Genomic DNA, 20,784 nt, shown 5'->3' on the forward strand with positions numbered 1-20,784 from the left:
TTAAATAATGTAAAAAGAAACCACGGGGGACTCTTTCTCTGGATCGTAATGGTGACTAAATGCCCTTTGATAGAAAACGGAAAGCCTAGATTGTCTTATTGGGGAGGATATGACAAATGTGCTTCCTCCTGGCACGTTTCAGGATGTGTGCATTTCTGCAAACCCAGATGCAAAAGCTATTTATTCCACTTGAAGTGTGTAGCTAGGATTTATGAGTAGAGACTCCCCCGCCCCCCTCGATATGCCCAATATTGTAGCAGATTCAAATATCCGTCCTGCAAGAATTCAGGTAATGAGATGCCAATGGAATGATGGAGCACTGTGGCAGATGGTTTTCACTTGGAGCTTGGTTAGGTAATCTGGCCTATACAATCACTTTGTGTGCCTTTTGCTACCTGGAGCAAGACCGCAGATATATAAATAGATCACAGATAATCTTGAGTCTGCACCTTTCCTTCAGATGCCAGCCCAGTTCTAGCAACTTTACCATTGTACAAATATTTTCATTGTTGTTTTGTATAATGAATATACAGAGTGAAATATCTCTTCCTTTGCCCTGTTAAATGCTTAGGTACCCTCTTTAAGTAGGGTACCTCTCCTTGTGGATCTTAGTTGGGCCCTGGATGGCAATTTTCTCGCAGAAATTTGTGATTCCTCTTCCTCTGCCCATGCTCACATTCTCATATGCCTTTTTGTGCTCTGCGTTTGTCCTACGTATCAGGTTGATCGAATACCTTTGTTGAATTAGCTGAATTTGAAAGACGCTATTGATGTCTTGTCATTTAAAATAAGACTGTTTATCTTTTTCCTGGACTGTTTCCTATAAAAAGAATGTTGAAACAGGAAGCCTTCCTCGGCTTGACACTACTTAGTTTTAGCTTGGCATGGAGTTAGATGGCCTCTCTTGAGGGCCACTGGTTGATTTCACGAGAATGAAAGCAGCTTCTGCTTTCCAAGTCCCCTCCACCTGTTAATTTGAAATCCTGGAACAAGAAGGAGTCTTTCTCTTGGAATACCACAACAAGAGGCTCAGTAAAGCCACACTCGAGTTTGCCTTTAACACCCTCAAGACACCTAAAGGCTGGTCTGTCTTTCAGCTCCCTGCTGATGCTGCCACCGGGCCCTTCGCCATGTATTCTGGGTTTGCCCTGATATTACATTGCCACCACTAGAAATCCTATACTGTGATCAGCAGTGATGCTACATGGCTCCACAGACATTCCTGAAACCTTCCACTAAAGAAGGTGGCTCGCCAGTTTGCTGGGAATTGGCAAGATTTTTCTCCTGCTACATTGGAAATCAGCTGAAATCCCAACCTGCATTAAATGTTCACTGAAATGTGCCAGTTGAATGACATGGACCTTGAGTGATAAATCTCAAAGGACTCCGGAGAAGCCCTTTGTTCTGAGTGATGCTTAAGATGGCATGGCAGAGGGTTTGAGTTAATATGTGTTGGCCATCTTTTGGAAAAAGCTTAAATGGAAACTTTGCCCTTGTAATCGTGGATTATATTAAAAATGAATGGAGATCAGGTTTTTTTTTTTTTTTAATTTTTTTTTTTTAAAGGAGCTACAAAGGAAGTAGTAGTAATTTTTAAGGGCCAAATGGTTGCTTGAGAATGGTACTTGAAGTGATTAGTGATGGAGTATGGTCCACAATTTACATCTGGAAGTATGGAGGAATATTTGACAATGTGTGTCACTAGGTATCACAAAACCACACAATACTAGCTGTGAGGTGAGAAAATGAATTATTGGAGTGTTTCAACCTTGTGTTAGGTGAACTGGTCCACGTGATTACAAGAGGAGGTCTAGAATGATGGAGGAGGTGAGGAAAAAGCCTTGGAAGTAAAAATCCTTCCACCATTTGATTACTGGTAGGATACGTTTTTCTTTGAAAGGAAGATGACCCTGTTCAAACGTTTTTACCTGGGTGGATGGCAAGGAGTAGGGTGATACAAAAAGTGTATTGGGGGGTGGGGGGTTATGGATTAGGTTGGACACTTTTTACGTTAATTTACACTTTGTTGAATGTAGTGGAGAATTTCGCGATTTCAGAGGGTAGAGGACATTTGAACACATTCTGTGTAGTGTGGGAAAGGGTATTGCAAGGCATTTTAGCTCTTCCACTGTGTGTACAATGGAAGATTGTGAAACTGTTTTGGCTGTTTTTGGGCATTGTAGCTATGAGTGGTATGTTACTGTAAGCTTGGGTTTTAGAGTCTACAAGAGGAAGGTTTGCCTATTTGGGACAGGCAACGGATGATTGACATTGTGAATGCTCTGCTTTATAATCTTAGTTTCTCATTTCAAGTTTTTCGAGATTTGAGGGGTGGGATAAAAGTCTGTCTATAACCCTTAAGGTATGGAATCTGATTTTAGCTCTGTTTCTTATGTGCATTACATTTATTAGTGGGATACATTTAATGAAGTAAAAACCTGGTCTCTTTGCAGGAAGAAAAGATGTTTAAGTGGGTGTTCTGTGTCTTGAGTGGTGGTGTAACTCAGCGGTGGTTTAACTGGAGTTCTGCACAGATGCTTGCGAAGTAACTTGACTTATTTTTTAACACAGAAAATGAATCTGACCAGCCTGACGACCATTCAGAAATAGAGCGGAATGAAGTAGTGAATAACTCTGCCATGATAGACCAGATCTTCAGGGGAGTGCTCGACAGTGAGGATTCTGAGAAATCGGAACCAGAAGGAAGCTCCCAGGATGGGCACCAAGACTGTCTTCCTCCCTTCTCCATCTTATCACCACTCGGAAAGTCTGTCAACCTTGAGTCTGTCGTCACACCATTGGTAAGTCGGTGCAACACAGTTTTCCTATCCCTAAACACTTAAAGCAAGCAACATACATAATGACTTTTGCTATCCCCAATCCCACCCTTGGCCAACCATTTATCAATAATAAAGGGTGATTATGCATAGCTCTTTTTCCCAAATCAATGCTTTAGCAGATCATTCGCTCGAAGATGTTTTTAGGGTGAGCCAACAAGCGCTTTTTGACCTGTTTTACGTATTTTGTGGGCTTTTTATCACACCCTTCACTTTCACTTGTTCGTGGACTTACCTTTCAAAAATCCCTTGATGTCATTAGTAAGTGCTTTACGTTTGTCCTGCCTTTGGGCGGTTTTGTTACTGCTTTGCAGACTGACCCCTTGCATGGATTATTGTTTGATTGCCGATATACTTCTGTGTGGGCAAACTATTTTTTACTTTTGTGTCTCACCTTTGTGCTATGTTTTAACTTCTTTCATAGCTGTAACGTTTGTTTTACAGCTGGGAGTAGTTTGTGTTTTTTTAAAGGCCTTGTTTGTAATTTCATTGCAGTAGACCTGCTGTCTCTAAAAAAATTCTAATGGGCTGTGCCCTCTTCGGGGCTACAAATATGGTTTACACTGCATTACTTTCTGCCAATGTCTTTTTATGTGGTTATGTCCTCTAGGGGCTAACTATGAATGTAGGAGGCCGGACTGGCTTGTAGTGAGTACCTAGGGGTACTTGCACCTTGCACCAGGCCCAGTTATCCCTTATTAGTGTATAGGGTGTCTAGCAGCATAGGCTGATAGATAATGGTAGCTTAGCAGAGCAGCTTAGGCTGACCTAGGAGACGAGTGAAGCTCCTACAGTACCACTTAGTGTCATATGCACAATATCATAAGAATACACAGATATACTAAAAATAAAGGTACTTTATTTTTATGACAATATGCCAAAAGTATCTCAGTGAGTACCCTCAGTATGAGGATAGCAAATATACACAAGATATATGTACACAATACCAAAATATGCAGTAATAGTATTAGAAAACAGTGCAAACAATGTATAGTTACAATAGGATGCAATGGAGACACATAGGGATAGGGGCAACACAAACCATATACTCCAAAAGTGGAATGTGAACCACGAATGGACCCCAAACCTAGGTGACCTTGTAGAGGTTCGCTGGGACTATTAGAAAATAGTAAGGGTTAGAAAAATAGCCCACCCCAAGACCCTGAAAAGTGAGTGCAAAGTGCACTAAAGTTCCCCAAAGGACATAGAAGTCGTGATAGGGGAATTCTGCAGGAAAGACACAAACCAGCAATGCAACAACAATGGATTTCCAGTCGAGGGTACCTGTGGAACAAGGGGACCAAGTCCAAAAGTCACAAGCAAGTCGGAGATGGGCAGATGCCCAGGAAATGCCAGCTGTGGGTGCAAAGGAGCTGCTACTGGACAGTAGAAGCGTAGGTTTCTGCAAGAACGACAAGGGCTAGAGACTTCCCCTTTGGAGGACGGATCCCTCACGCCGTGGAGAGTCGTGCAGAAGTGTTTTCCCGCCGAAAGACCGCCAACAAGCCTTGCTAGCTGCAAATCGTGCGGTTAGTGTTTTTGGATGCTGCTGTGGCCCAGGAGGGACCAGGATGTCGCCAATTGCGTCAGGGGACAGAGGGGGCGTCGAGCAAGACAAGGAGCCCTGTCAGCAGCAGGCAGCACCCGCAGAAGTGCCAGAAACAGGCACTACGAGGATGCGTGAAACGGTGCTCACCCGAAGTCGCACAAAGGAGTCCCACGTCGCCGGAGAACAACTTAGGAGGTCGTGCAATGCAGGTTAGAGTGCCGTGGACCCAGGCTGGACTGTGCACAAAGGATTTCCGCCGGAAGTGCACGGAGGCCGGAGTAGCTGCAAAAGTCGCGGTTCCCAGCAATGCAGTCTGGCGTGGGGAGGCAAGGACTTACCTCCACCAAACTTGGACTGAAGAGTCACTGGACTGTGGGAGTCACTTGGACAGAGTTGCTGGATTCAAGGGACCTCGCTTGTCGTGCTGAGAGGAGAGACCCAAGGTACCGGTGATGCAGTTCTTTGGTGCCTGCGGTTGCAGGGGGACGATTCCGTCGACCCACGGGAGATTTCTTCGGAGCTTCTAGTGCAGAGAGGAGGCAGACTACCCCCACAGCATGCACTACCAGGAAAACAGTCGAGAAAGCGGCAGGATCAGCGTTACAGAGTTGCAGTAGTCGTCTTTGCTACTATGTTGCAGTTTTGCAGGCTTCCAGCGCGGTCAGCAGTCGATTCCTTGGCAGAAGGTGAAGGGAGAGATGCAGAGGAACTCGGATGAGCTCTTGCATTCGTTATCTGAGGAATCCCAAGAGACAGAGACCCTAAATAGCCAGAAAAGAGGGTTTGGCTACCTAGGAGAGAGGATAGGCTAGCAACACCTGAAGGAGCCTATCAGAAGGAGTCTCTGACGTCACCTGATGGCACTGGCCACTCAGAGCAGTCCAGTGTGCCAGCAGCACCTCTGTTTCCAAGATGGCAGAGGTCTGGAGCACACTGGAGGAGCTCTGGGCATCTCCCAGGGCAGGTACAGGTCAGGGGAGTGGTCACTCCCCTTTCCTTTGTCCAGTTTCGCGCCAGAGCAGGGCTAAGGGGTCCCTGAACCGGTGTAGACTTGCTTATGCAGAAATGGGCACCATGTGTGCCCATGAAAGCATTTCCAGAGGCTGGGGGAGGCTACTCCTCCCCTGCCTTCACACCATTTTCCAAAGGGAGAGGGTGTAATACCCTCTCTCAGAGGAAGTCCTTTGTTCTGCCATCCTGGGACAGGCCTGGCTGGACCCCAGGAGGGCAGAAGCCTGTCTGAGGGGTTGGCAGCAGCTGCAGTGAAACCCCAGGAAAGGCAGTTTGGCAGTACCAGGGTCTGTGCTACAGACCACTGGGATCATGGGATTGTGCCAACTATGCCAGGATGGTATAGAGGGGGCAATTCCATGATCATAGACATGTTACATGGCCATATTCGGAGTTACCATTGTGAAGCTACATATAGGTAGTGACCTATATGTAGTGCACGCGTGTAATGGTGTGCCCGCACTCACAAAGTCCGGGGAATTGGCCCTGAACAATGTGGGGGCACCTTGGCTAGTGCCAGGATGCCCACACACTAAGTAACTTAGCACCCAACCTTTACCAGGTAAAGGTTAGACATATAGGTGACTTATAAGTTACTTAAGTGCAGTGTAAAATGGCTGTGAAATAACGTGGACGTTATTTCACTCAGGCTGCAGTGGCAGGCCTGTGTAAGAATTGTCAGAGCTCCCTATGGGTGGTAAAAGAAATGCTGCAGCCCATAGGGATCTCCTGGAACCCCAATACCCTGGGTACCTCAGTACCATATACTAGGGAATTATAAGGGTGTTCCAGTAAGCCAATGTAAATTGGTAAAATTGGTCACTAGCCTGTTAGTGACAATTTGAAAGAAATGAGAGAGCATAACCACTGAGGTTCTGATTAGCAGAGCCTCAGTGAGACAGTTAGTCGTAACACAGGTAACACATTCAGGCACACTTATGAGCACTGGGGCCCTGACTAGCAGGGTCCCAGTGACACATGCAACTAAAACAACATATATACAGTGAAAAATGGGGGTAACATGCCAGGCAAGATGGTACTTTCCTACACTATGTGGTTACATAACCATGTTTCTTACAAATGCTATTCTCATTGTGGTGTCCTCTAGGGGCTGTTCTAAGCATTTCAGTCTAATGCCAAAAGTTGATTTATGATAAAGGTTTTTATTGGGTTTACATGATAATTGTATTTGTTTTATTAAACTCTCCTTATTGCAATTATGATCATGATTCAGGCCAACTTAACATTCTTATTACACTATGACTGCCTTCTAGTTTATTTCTCTGTTTACTCCTCTGCGGCTGTCTTGTCTTTTTGTTTTTGGGGGGGGGGGGGGGGGGGGGGGGGTTGGGTAATTCTATTAGAGCAAGCATGGCAAATTTAAAGTAGGGTGCTAGATGGCAACATATTCATTTTTGGCTCCAGTCAGAGAAATAAGGTAAATGGAAGTGTTTTAGTTATATGCAGGGCCACTGGAATTATGTGGCAGGAAAAGACCACCGAATTATGAGGCAGGGTTGACAAATTTATGTGGCAAAAAAGTCCAATTGTGAATTTAGAACATCAATAGCTCTAACTCGATCAAATGTGAGACCTATTGCATTGCAATAGCTTGTTTTCTTTTCTTTTTGGTACTCTTCACTGTGAAATAGAATATAAGGCACTCAGAATACCCCCAACACAATTAAAGAACTGGAGTGGATCAGCCACTGATACATGGAGTGAAGGAAAGCTTCATAGTCAAGTATTTTTTTCAATTGCTTACCACTTACACATATATAACAATAAAAATAATTAGTAAGTTGCAGTCATTCTCTACAATTACTTTTCTCTAACAGCTGGTATTTTCATCGAATCTGAGTTGTGGGAAGCAGAATGTTTGCAAAGAGTAGTGAAGCTTGCCCAATGACCTAGGTTTCATGAAGGTGCTCTTGAACCCAATGATTCTACTTTATTGCCTATTTAATGGGAGGTGATTATTTTCTAGGTGTACTAGAGCATTTGTGGTTTGTGTGTAAGGCCCCAATCCCACATATTGAGTTATATGCCTGGGAAACTTGGAATGCCTAAACCCAAAAAGCATTTCTTTATGCCATAGATTTTACAAGCTTCAGTAAAATCACAATCTATAGTCATAACACAAATGAAAATATTTTGGTAACTTCTTTATTGGTGGTGATTGTCTCTCATCAGCAACTCAGTCAATAATTGTTTGCCCCTTGGTGTTGTGCAAATCTGGTGTTTTTTTTTTTTTTTAGACAAATTGTATACAATTTTTTGTATATTAATATCCACACTTGGATAATATACACAACTTCTGATGAATACTTGTAACTGCAGATTGCTCAATTTGTGAATACCCCCAGGGGCGAGACGATTTTTCGGAGCGATTCCCTTGCGTACTCGTAGGTGTCATGTGGCTCAGCGTCTACTCCGTCCCGCCTTAGAGGCGATTTTTAGGCCAGTACACAGCCACCTTTGCATGTTGACATCAGTGTTTGATATGCCATCCCTCTGAAACAAATACTCCCCCCCCCCCCCCCCCGGTACATGTCTCCTCCAAAGATGACTGGTTTCAAACCCTGTGACAGTTGCTGCAAACAGATGTCAGTGACAGACCCTCAAGTTTGGTGTCTGGGCTTTTTACATCAATCTAAGTGGTGTGGTGACTGCAATCTGATGAACCCAAAGGCCATTTGGGACCTTGAGGCCGAGCCGTGTCACCAAGTACAACAGAAATGCAAGGAAGGCTCTGTCCTGGTCGAGGTTGAGGATTCTTTCTTGTTTATGGGGCCGGTCCTGAGAGAGGTTGTTGCAACGTTTGTAATACTCGGGTGAGTCAAAGAAAAAGAAACACTAAGTCCAAATACTGCTCCCTTTCGTCCCACCACTCTCACAAGAGGAGTCCATTGGACGTAAGGGTACCTCAGTTGTGGTCTCCTTCTCCGACCTCAGAACTGATTCCTGGCTTTTGTCCTTATCCAACCCAAGTTTCTGGTCCTTCAGAAACTCCTGGAGCAGATTCAGGCCTTTATGGTAGGCATGCTGTTGATACTATATATTCATCCAGATCTCTGGAGTGCCTTGGACCCACGGATCCTCTAATTGCTATGGAGTTTAGTCCAGCTATCCAGTGTTCTGATGTGAGGAGCTTTCAGATGTTATGGAGCCCAGAGAGCCTCTCTACTCTTAAGACTTCACACCCTGCCTGAAGTAGGTTGGCTGAGATGCGCAAGTCAGTTGACCCAAGACTGTGCGTTGTACCACCACTCCATCATATGGACCTTTTGAAAGCCAGACGCTGTAGCTGCAGTCCCCTTCATTGATTGGAATGAGAAGAGTGAGCCTGCAGCATGGCACCGCTTGTGTCAGTTGCTAAAGCTCCCCCTCCAACTAGGAGATTGTGCCCTCTGCTGCAAATCTGAGAAGGAATATGATTGAGTTGCAAGCCTTGAACATTCTGAGGATAATTCACAAGAAAGATAATCGCAGAACCTTTTTCAGAGCAGTTAGCAATGCAATAGAACTTCCATAAGTAACCAAACTTTTTTTTTTTTTTTCGGAAAAGGGTGTATCTGGTGGCTTAGTGGACCTATGCATCCACAGTAGGGGCCTGTGTTTGACTTCATGGTCACAGGTTCAAATCCCAGCGGGTCTACTCAGCCATTCATCCTTCTGAGGTCGATAAAACTAGTACTATTGAATTGGGTAACAATAAGCATCTGTTATTAAAGTGCCAAGATACTCTTCTGGGTGGACGTACGCTTTACAAATACACATGTACACATGTTATGTTATGTCAATAGGACAGACTGCCTCAATGTTTTATTTATTGCATGTGATACACTTGATGACAAAGTAAATATTCTACCCAACATAACCCGCCAAGAGAAATCTTTGACTGTTCAACCTTGTTAACCTCTAAAGATTCAGGTGTGAAAAGGAGCTCTTTGGATGTTCATTAAATTTGCACTAGTAACCTGCTGTTCAAAAACAAAGCTGTGCTCGTGACGAGGATTCTATTTGCACCAGAGGTCCAAACGCATAGATAACTAGGCTCGCAATTCAAATAACCAAAATTTCAGGCAGCGAGAATGAAAAAAGCACCACGTCTCAATGTGACCGCCAAAGCCCTCAAACACTTGCTTACCAAAACTGTGCCCCAAGTGGACCAGTATCAAGGTGTGGGGCCTAAAGCTTGGAAACAACTTCCTTGCGACCTCACGTTGAGAAACGTGTAACCTCTGGTTCTTAAACTGTCGAAAATATTATTTGTCTATACCCCCCAGCCTTCAGTTAATGCTGCCTTCATAAATAATGTCTTGATAAATTAAAATGCCTGGACACATTTGGGCTCTTACTTAAATATTAGTAACTAAAAGTTGCAAAGTTCAAAATGTGCTCTGTTACTCTCCAAAATAAAACACTTTGTAGCCCCATTCAGGCCATCCCTGTTTTCGATAGCACCCAGATTTTGGTGTTCCCCATTAATTTATATTTTAGATCTCCTCTACAGAAGGTTTTTAGCTGTCTGTTGTTGAATGAGCTGTTGTGTACAATACTAATACTTAGATTGGGATTTGGGGGTTAGCCCTTTGCTAATGTTGCTTGGATGATGTTCTGTGAGACCACAACACACACGGCATGGGTATAGCCAATACGTCAACTAGCTCATTTGAAAGGCAACGTATTCAGGGTTTTCACATGCAGGTCCAATTTTAGTCCTGCTAAAAGCTGTATCCGTTCACTACATGCCTTTAAAATGTAAAGGCTTCCACATCACGCTTATTCGAAATCTCCCGGTGTATACATTCTGAACTACTGTGTTGAAATGTGCCTATTTTCTGCAAATATTCTTATCATTTTTATTCCAAATATGAGTGTTATGGTTTTTTTGCTTGCCTCTTTGGTAGAATAATTTGCAGCATCTAACTTGAATGGCATGACAAACCTGTCTGTCAGTAGAATATCCGGCCTCCATTATTTTTTTTTAAAGAATGTATTTTTATTTTATTAAATTAACATTACAGTACATTCAAAACATTGTAGCAAAAGCAAACTTGCACATATACGCCAGTCCCATTCTCTCCCACCCCATTTTCCTCCAATCATCCCAGAGCAGAACCACCCACAAGTCTCCAGGGGACAGAATATTTGGATCAGACGCTAATACACCCATCTCTCCTAGTACTAGGACTGTTTTCACCCATAACATGTGTACTATGATTCATTCCAAGCCCCCCTAGACACGTCCTGGCTAGGTTCTTCCTCCTCCTCTATCCGGTTCGGTTGAGCATCCCCCGCTATGTCTGTATATCTTCCTCTATATGATCGTCTCGTCTGACCTGCCTTAGCCGTATTTCTTCTACCACTGCCCATTCCTGGGTATCCTTAAGCCATCCCTTTACACTAGGCCCCTGAATATTCATCCTGCGATTTGGTGCTTGGCTAATAATACAGCTAACTGCGTAAATTTCCATTCCATTTTGTTTTGCCCTTCTTTATTTTTAATAGCCCCCAGTAAGTATTTTGCGGGATTCAGATCAAGTCTCTCTCCTCCCCCCCCCCCCCCCCACCACCACTGTTTCTCAAAGTTTGTACCACGAAGCCCCAGAAAGTTTACACTGTAGGACAATTCCAAGCTAAAAGTAGGAAGGTGGCTGACACCAGTGACGGCTATCATCTTTGCTAGGGTCAATTCTATGTAGGAAGACTGGGGTAACATATGTGCGCTGTATATAATTACAATGTATTAGCTTAAATCTCACATTGCATATCCCCTGTCGGAGTAGGGCATATGCTGCCTTTAACTGATCCTCCTCCAGTGGTGCACTCAATTCCGCTTCCCAGGTCTCCCTGGCTCGTACAATGTGCCTGGGTGTGTCTGCCATCAGGGCCTTGTAGATATGAGATATAATATCCCCCCCTCCACCCCCACCCCCGTATTCCAGGAGCACCCTAAGCATTGCCGACGAGGGGGCTGCCTCAGGGTATGTGGGCCATATCTCCCTCACAATAACTAGTTTGCTGGCATACATCAAAAACTGTCCCTGATTCACCCCCCTGGACTCCATTATTAAACATACTACTAGAATATCCCGGAAGACTAACACTTGATTAGCCGCGATCACCGTAGCAGCTCTGTAGAGTTCTGCCCCAGTGCTTGTGGGACACTTTGTTCACTCGAGACGCATGCCAGCGTCTTGGTAGTTTGTTCCCTCACAGAATGACACAACACTCGAGGTAAAAGGGCATCACTCAGAACTTTTCAAATGCTGATCATTGTTATACCCCAAGACTGAGACTCCTTTTGATAATGTAAACAATCTATTTTTCTCACAGAATTCTGTGGTGTCCAGCTTGCCTGAACTAAGTGAAGCTTCTGACAATAACACTCCTCCCACTAGCACCCCGGTCTCCTCTTCCACTGACTTTGGTCCGCCATACAGGTGAGAATTAGTTGTGCAGTCTTTCGTCATATTTGAAGATATTATCACTGTTTTAGGGTCTCTTCTGTCTAGTATCTGAGTGGCTTGAAAATACGTTGTAATTCTAAAGATAAATTCTTTCCATGACGTTGACTCATCCTCCCCTTAATCGCGCACCCTCTCAAGTGCCTCTACAGAAAATCCAAATTAATTGCTTTTCTGTGTGTGTTGTGTTTTTTTGGTGTGTTTTTTTTTTAATCCCTGGGCCCTGCATGTCCCGTGAGCAAATGGCTTATTTCATTTGCAAATATCATATCCCTCTTTCACGACTGCATGACCCCTCCCCCCAACCTCTTACTCCCCTCCACCATTAGCCTAACCGAGGACATGTTTGCGGACTACTCTTTCAAAATAGAATGAACGCAGGGCTTTACAAACGTATCTTACTATTTGACCCATAACTCGCTTGTCTCTGATATCCGCGCCTTTAACGTAGTCTGGCTCAGACTTTAGTTTAAATGCTAAAACTTACTATGTTTGGGAATTTAGAATCTCTGATTGACAGAGTCCTTGATTTGTAACCACTCTTTGAACTAATACAGCCTTAGAATATGAGAAACTTCAACAGACTAGAGTTTTTGGTGCTGATAACCAGTATTAACTTTACACTCATTCGGCGCAGAGAGCTGAAGATCTACTCAGTCTGACAAGATGCACACTGATGTCTGGTGGTGACTCATTCAGCAATCAGACTGCTTGGAAATGCCTGCGTTGTAAAATGGGCCTTTTCTGCACTGAAAGCGTCTTTGATGCGACACATATGAAATGAAAATTTTCAACAGGAAAGGTCATCCTGAAATTTGGCTACAAGTTTAATACATATCCATGCCTTAGGACATCTAGCCCAGAAAAGCAAACCACCACATCCGAGGTTCTTCTTTCATCAGATGCTGCTCTGTGGCGACCAGTTCTCAGAAATTCCTTTTTAGAAACATGGGGCCATGATCTAACTGTAAACGTCAAACATTAATATTGCAAGGAAGGATGGTCTTTATCTGGCTCAAACTAAAAATAACAGTTTCAGGGAATAGGACAACGCCCTCAATAGTTTAGCCAGACTAAAAGTATTTTCTGCTTGGAAGGTTCAGGTTAGCAACATTCTTGTATCATTGAAAACTAGAAGCCACTTTCCTGTGCCTAAACCACTTAGTAAAATGTCCTCTTGCTCACGAAGTGTCAAACATTTGAGCAAACTAAGGAGAAATCAAAGCACCAAGAAGGCAGAGTTGGTGAAGAGTGCATGGCGCAAAACTAAACTTTTGAGGGATTTCTGTTATTAGAAATAAGTGCAGGCGAGTTTGACTAATTGCCTCCTTTGATCCTTCTTCAGTATTGATGCATATAGATCTCTGCGGCGCAATCTCGCGCAAGTGGGGGTCGAGGGCACACCACCTGAAAAGAAACCCTCCCCTATTGGGCTCAATGGAGGGACACCAGAAAGCGCGTTGGACAGTGAGAACCTGAACCTGAAGGAAAAGATCAAGGTGGGCTTACAATGCTATGGTGCCTGTTTTGCAGTTTAGGTGGATTGGTGCAGAATTGTTAAGGGGGCTCTGGGAAGACGATGCCTCCAAGAAGAGGTCTGTTTAGTTTTTTTGTGTTCTTGGTTTTGTTTCCTCTCTCTCCCTCCCTTATTTTCCCTTATTTAATTTCAGGTGATTGAGTAACTTTTCCGTTTTTATTTTATTTTGTTTATTTCTTTAACAGCTCCTAAATGAGGAGGTGACTGCTCTTCAGCGCATTGTTCAACAGACAAGCCAGGCATTAAATTGTTGTGTTGATGAAGAGCACGGCAAAGGGTCTCGGGAAGAGGCAGAGGCTGAGCGTTTACTGCTTGTGTCCTGTAAGTTTCATGTGTCGTATCAATGGTTTAAATGCAGTGCGAGAAGGATCCCCCCCTGCTTTGAATGTACCGATGGCCTGTTCTTTCATAAAGGAGGACATTGTTTAACGTGGTCCTACAAGTTCTGTTTTGATTCTCCTAGTATACATGCTGAATGTCTAGGTAAGCTGTGACTATTGTAATAATGCATCTGCTGAAACTGACAGGGCGTCGGACATGCAATTGGTTGTCTGATAATGTGGCATGAGCCTTCCAGACACGGCGATCCAATTTGATGGACATCTTTTAAAGTTCCACCTAAATCTATTACTTGGGGGCCCTCCTTTGCCTCTCATTTCTTTTTGGCTTGGTGAAAAATGAACTTTGACCAGAATATTACACCATGTCTCTCAGTGGCTGTAGGAAAGTGCTCTTTTTGACCTGGTCACCCCCCCCCCCCCCACCTCCCCCCCACCCCCAAAACCACCACTTTTTTGCCACTGGTACTTAGATGTTTTGACAGAAGGTGCCCTGGGTTTTCTGCTAACCAGGTCCCCAGTACTTTTCCCCTAAAACAAAGTATGCAAATCTAATTGTACACAATTAGCACACCCTTTAGCACCCCTTTAAGTCCCTAGTAAATGGTACCCCCAGTACCTAAGGCATGGGTGCTAAAGAGGGTGCCTAAGGGCTGCAGCACATATTATGGAACCCTAAGTCCACCTCCTAAAAATTGCATGCAGACTGCCATGCAGGCTGCATGACATGGTGCAAACCATGAGTGAAAACACAACATGGCACATTCCTCGTGTGCCATGCCACAGTCACTGCATATAGTGTCACCCCTGCATCAGGCCTTAGAGCCCTAAAGCAGGGTGCATTATATTTTATGTGAGGACAAGTCTGCTTGAGCAGCAATGCCCCTGTGATATCTAGTTCAATTACTAGATCTTACTAGTTAACACGTGTAGGTAGCTGGCTAGATATGCAGTGTATCAATGTATGGGGTACACTGTGCAGATAGGCCAGACAACACTTACTGGCTTGCGGAGGTTACAATAATAACTCTAAATGCTCTCTTTTGTGGTATTGTAGACAAGCAGTTTAGGTTTATCAGAGGTCCGTGCTAAGCATTTGCTGAATACACATTTAATACATGAGACACACTAAAGAAGAAACTCAAGACCATTTTAGAAAAATAACATAGATTTATATCTTAATATAGACACCAAGATCCTCTAGATTGGGTAAGTACTTTACGAGTTTGCAATATTTCAGCACTGGGAATAGGAGGCTCATGCCTCCAGTTTGACAGCTGCAAACGTGGTAATGCTATCCTATGGGGAGAATATACACTAAACACGGTCACTTGTCTTATGACTTACAGGACTGTTCTTCTGGACTTAAGGTGAGTAGGTAGGGTCCAAGGTCTTTAGACAGCTGGGCCTCACTTGGTGCGGACCTCGGTGGTACTAACATCCCTCATTGATAGGTCGGTCTTGAAGGTGTTGGTGTCTGTCCTGACAGACACTAAACAAGCCTTGGTGCTTGCAACTGACTGGGGTACCCCGGCATTGGTGTAGGGAGGCTCTGGGCAGGCTCAGCGCCTCGGAGACGGGCTAGGACGACAGAACTGCACTCCTGGACATTCTTGATCCATTTCCTGGCAAGATGCTTCCAATGTAGACCGGATGGTCCGCAAAACGGAGGACTGGACAGTCGCAGTTGGTGCCTGCTGGTACAGGAAAGTGGTTCCTCCACTCTAGATAGATGGTAACTGGCGAGAGGAGGGGTTGGGGGTGAAGTGCTGGTAGTCACCCAAGGCTCTGGGCGGATGCAAAGCCTCAGGATAAGTCAGGTCTTTGCAATTTTCGGGACAAGGGCAGGCATGGTTTTGTACCAAGTCCTCAACAAGTCCACAGTTCTTGCTTCTTTGGCTCTTCTTTCTCATTCTTCTCTTTGTAGTGAAGCGAATCTGAGTTCCTGGTGTCAGGGGGGCACCTAAAAACTCAATGTAGGGGAGTGTAGGATAGTAGCCAGTGGGCTACTTGCCCCCTGGGGTGACTATAACCCCTATAGACCCCTTCTTGTGAGGAATCCTGTCCCAGAATTCCTAATTCCACCAAAAAAAGATGGTGGTCATCAGGCAGCCCACCCTAGGAGTGTGACTAGTCCAGTAGTCCAACACACCTACTTGCATAGCCAATTTCCCATCTGTCCCGGTGCCAAATTGGCCTCAGGGCAGGGTGTTGCATCTCCCAGGTCTGGAGGATGCCGGGGTCATATATCAAAAGTGGCAGAGACTTTGTAGGCCCTGGCCTTGGTATGCAGATTTACTAGTCTTCCTGCTGGAGGAGGTTAAATCACTTTCCTCCGGAACAGGCATTATTTCTGACCTCGGAGAGCCTCGCTTCCAGGGGGTAGAAACTTGTCTGTGGTGGCAGACTGGTCGATACTAGTCAGCCAACACACTACACACTACAAGACTAGTAGGTTTTCAGAGGGTACCTACAAGGTGCCCTCTGTGTGCAAGTCATAACAAATATAATACTGGTATCAGTATGGATCTAGTAAGATGAGGCGTCTGATACCAAACACCATAGGTTTCAGTGAAGCCACTATGTAGCTGGGTAATTTGTAGTTTCCAGTTGCCAATGCATACCTTAAAATGGCTTCCCTGCTCACTTGTAATATCTAGAACTTAACATCACAGGGGCATTTTTATTCAGGCAGGTATGTTCTCACGTAAAATATAACACACCCTGCCTTGGGGCTCAAAGGCCTGCTGTAGGAATGACTTGCATATATAATATGCAGTGACTTTGGCATGGCACCCAATGTGTGTGCTCTGCTATGTTTTTACTCATTGTTTGCACTATGACAAGCAGCCTGAAGTGGCAGTCTGCATGTTATTTGTATGGAGGCTCCTTAGGGTGGCATAACTTTATTGTGTACTTCTTAGTGGTGAGTCCAAAGCCCTCAATCAGGGTCGCTTTCATGAGGTCGTAGGGCTCAGCACTTACCACATTTATTGTCAGCTGTCTATCCCTGCACTTGCCTGAGAAAAGCTCCCACAGTAGAGAGCCCCAGTTTCTCAGGTGTAACCTCCTCATTCTACATGCCCTCTCAAAGGCAGTAAACCATTTGGTAACTTCATCACCCTCAACATATTTGGGCACAATCCATTTGGGGATTTTAGGGTCAAAAGATTCCTCTTCTTCCCTATTTGTCTTGTTGCTTCCACCAGTCATCGGTGTTAGACCTCATCATCATTAAAAGTTTTTATTTATTTAGGACTCAAGTGACCATTAAAGCATTAAAAACAGCTAAAATAAGCAACAAAACATTCTCCATAGTTACAAAAACATGCATAGAATTAAAAGGCACAATTAACAAGTGTTAAACTTACACGCTGCATGACCAGTTGAACCATGCGAAGTGCAAAATATTTTAACAAAGATGTAATTTAAAATTGAGTATAAAACTTGTAACTACCAGGAAAAGATTAATCTATCAATTAAAAAATTAAATAATTTCTTCTGGTAATTGCATGTTTGAGGATAGAACATATACCTGCACAATTAGATGGGGAATCAAGCTGTTGCAAATACACCAGGGCTAATCTCGAGGATCTAAGCCTCTGCTTCCATGGAATCAGGATTCAAAACCTCTTAGTAAGGTCACTGTAGAATTTATGAAAAAAAAAAAAAAATGCAGCAAACCTTGTGAAGACTCATCACATGGGCATATCGGGACATTTAAGGGCTCAAATTGGCCAAGAGGAAAACAAAATACCACCTTACAAAGCCTAACCTGAACCTGGTGAGTAATAAATAACCTGTCTCAGGAGCCAGCAATCCACTCTTGATATGGTTCCGAAAATGGGGAAGTTTGAATCTCCATATAATCTTTGTTGGGCATTTTATTTAGTTCTACTCCGCTCTAAGGGCTGTCAAAATTTCCTTAAATGCAGATTTTACCCAAAGTATACCTGCTTTACAAACTGACGAGGGGTTGGTGAAAAGTGTCGGCCTACCGATCTTCGTGAGTTCAGTATTTATATAATTAAGCCAAGGATATTCATGCCTTTCTCACAGTTAAGTCAGTCGGTGATCATCTCTCTAGAGCTATCTCAGCCCTTTCTCTTTCTATGGCCAGGAGTTTGGCCTCAAGGGCTACTCTTTTTTAGCTGGTCTCTCCAGCTCTAGATGTGAATTTCATAGTTCTTCCCTGGGCCTGGAGGGCATAGCCTATCTCCAGGGACAGTTTTACGGTAGAGGTTTCAACTGTACTCTCCCTCTGGGGTATTGGATGGAAAGCCTTCCCCATGAGTACTGATGAGTCTCACCTTAACTGACTGGTTCCCCTTCCTTAATTGCAGTGTTTTCCTCTTTTGCCCGGGCCTTGTCAAACTCAGCCAGCAACTCCTGGAGGTGTACCTTGGTTGGCTTGGGTCTAGTTTTAATTTTGCAAGCCTTACATAGGTCCTTTAACTGCTTCAAACTAAGATCCAAGTAGGGGGTCAATTTGAGCTCCTCGACTGTATGCTCTGAGGTTCACATGTTTAATGTAGTTGGAACCATTTTTTAAATTTGTCCCAAAAAAAAATCTAAACAAACCTTTGAATTTTTTTATTGTGAGTTTATACAAAATGTTAACAAAACATTTCACAGAGGTCATTATCACATCAGAGACAACCACAAAGTGAAGTATATGGCATCTGTGGTCTAATACCATGCTGAGTAGTGCAGTAAAGGATATAGTCTCCCAGCCGCATTTGCGTTGTAACCCATCATTGTGTATGATCTAGTGGTGTATCATGAGTGTTGCAGCAGTCGTTGGGGTGTGGGGGGGCCTCAGGGCTCCCTTCATCTATACCATAGTATTCCAGCCACAAGGTCCGTATCTTGAAGAATTTCTGGGACATCCTTCAACTCTGTATGTTGCTTTTTTGGCACCCCTATGTAGGTCCATCCCCACTCTCCATTCCCCTAGATTAGGTGCTTCTAGGGGGCCCCAATGTTTATCTACATCTCTTTTGGCCACTATATGCCCCAGATTATAGAATAGCAATTTGGATCGAGGGATATCTATGTCTGTGGGGATACCTAACTACACAAATTTGGGGTCTAAAGGTTTCCCTTATCACTGAGAACCAGTTTATTTGTATAACAGGACATTCCCATAGCATATGCACGAATGATCCTCTGCCGGTTTTAAAACGTAGACGGAGAGGAGATTCTGTTCTCCCGCATTGGTGCAGTCGAGCCCTCCCGTAGTATGTCCTATGCAGGATTTTAAATTGAATTAGTCTCAGCCTCAATTTGATGGCCACCTCCCTTGGGTGCATAATGGCCACCCCCAGTCAGTATCTTCCATCTCACCCTCAGTGAACTCCCATTGGTATTTCAGGTGTTGAATTAGGTCAGGCATATTAGTGATCAACATCTTGTAGGTCCATGAGATCACCTTCTGTGCGACCCATCCCTGCAACAATCTCTCCTCTAGTGGAGTGTAGTCTGGGATGCCGCCAGGATCTAATTTCTTGGCTTCTCAAGCGTATTTAAACTGAATGTACGTTTTTTGATTGCGTATCGTACATTTGGTATTCGCGTTTAAGGGAGTCCTAAAGGATCAATGCTCCATTTACTCTGACATCTCCTGTTCTGGATATACCTATCAAGTCCTAGACTCGAAAGCCTCTCAATTTCCCTATTTCCTTCAGGTACGCACCTGACCATAACGGTGTTTCCCGGGTGATAGTCTTGTGCCAACCCATCCGCCTCGGGCCCTTCTCCAAGCTTCTATAGCTATCTGGGTCGCCGTTAGCAACTGTTTTATTCCCTGTCCTCCGTATAGATAGTGGTGGTAGGGACGTGTATGAAATTGGCGTCTTTCTAGTGCATATGTCCGATGGTCCCACAGCGCATAGCCCCAGTCATTTAGTACAATAAAATTGTGATGCCTAGTAATAAGCCCCTATATCTGGGAAGGCTATTGCTCTGTTGTGTTGAGTTCATTGGAGTGTCTGTAGAGCCACCCCAGGGTGTTTCCCATCCCATAATAGCAATCAGACCTCTTTTAACTATGGTAAAAGCCTCTTCTGGAATAGCACAATATATATTTTGAAAAGTATAAAGATGTTTGGGTAGCTCAACCATTTTATACATAGCAGCCCTCCCTAGCAATGTTAGGGGTAAGGATCTCCACCTTTCCATCAAGTTATGAAGTTCTGTTTAAAGGGATTTGATGGTATAATTAAAACTGTTGTCCGCTTTCCCAGTCACATATAGACCCAAGTACCTAAACCCAGTCAGAGTAATGTGTAGATGTCGCAGGATATCATTGGCCTCTAGATTTCCTCCCACCGGGTACATACTTGATTTTTCCCAATTTATTGTACAACCAGCGTGGGTCCCGTTGTGATGGAAAATCTGGAATATATTTGGGAGTGTCCTAGCTGGGTGTGTAGTATATTGCAATATGTTGTCAGCATAGACCAATATTTTTCACCCACCTCCGCCCCAAAGCCCACCACGTCAGCATGTGCTCGGATTAGACATGCCATGGACTCGGGGTCCGGGCAAACAGTAAGGGGGACATGGGACACCCTTGACCCGTTCCTTTCTCAATACAGAATTCTGCTGACATTGTCTGGTTCACACGCACCATCGGGTTGGTGTAGAGCAGGTCCACCCACACCATTAATCAGGGTCCAAATCCAAATTGTTTAAGGGCTTGTTTCAGGAAGGGCCGATGGATGGCATCGAATGCCTTTTCGGGCATCAAGGAATAATAATAGATGGAGGTCTCCCATCTGCTTAGCAGCCTTCAACCAATTATAAAGTCTACGGAGGATAAGTCTAGTGGACCTCTTGGGCATAAAGCCTGTTTGATCTTTATGACTAAGGTCAGATACGACCGTCAGCAGTCTTGTGGCCAGCATTTTTGTTTCAGTTTTTAAAAGTGAGATTGGGCAGTACAAGCCACAATGCTCAGCCGGTTTTTCTGCTTTTTGGATCACCACTATGGTAGCATTTCGGAGGTTCGCCTTGGACTCCTTGAACATATTGAGCA

The 20,784-nt window shown here is 44.2% G+C and overlaps 1 protein-coding gene across 4 annotated transcripts in view; it reads left to right on the forward strand.

Moving 5' to 3' along the window:
- Positions 1-20,784, forward strand: part of LOC138267998 (anillin-like) — a 152,316-nt gene that overhangs the window by 56,748 nt on the left and 74,784 nt on the right. For all 4 annotated transcript variants that reach the window (XM_069217302.1, XM_069217299.1, XM_069217301.1 and 1 more), the window contains exons 11-14: positions 2,572-2,801; positions 11,740-11,846; positions 13,216-13,369; positions 13,593-13,728. In XM_069217302.1, the coding sequence (XP_069073403.1) occupies positions 2,572-2,801; positions 11,740-11,846; positions 13,216-13,369; positions 13,593-13,728 (627 nt within the window). The remainder of the gene's footprint in view (positions 1-2,571; positions 2,802-11,739; positions 11,847-13,215; positions 13,370-13,592; positions 13,729-20,784) is intronic.

Source organism: Pleurodeles waltl, chromosome 12 (genome assembly GCF_031143425.1).
Source record: "Pleurodeles waltl isolate 20211129_DDA chromosome 12, aPleWal1.hap1.20221129, whole genome shotgun sequence".
Lineage (NCBI taxonomy): Eukaryota > Metazoa > Chordata > Amphibia > Caudata > Salamandridae > Pleurodeles > Pleurodeles waltl.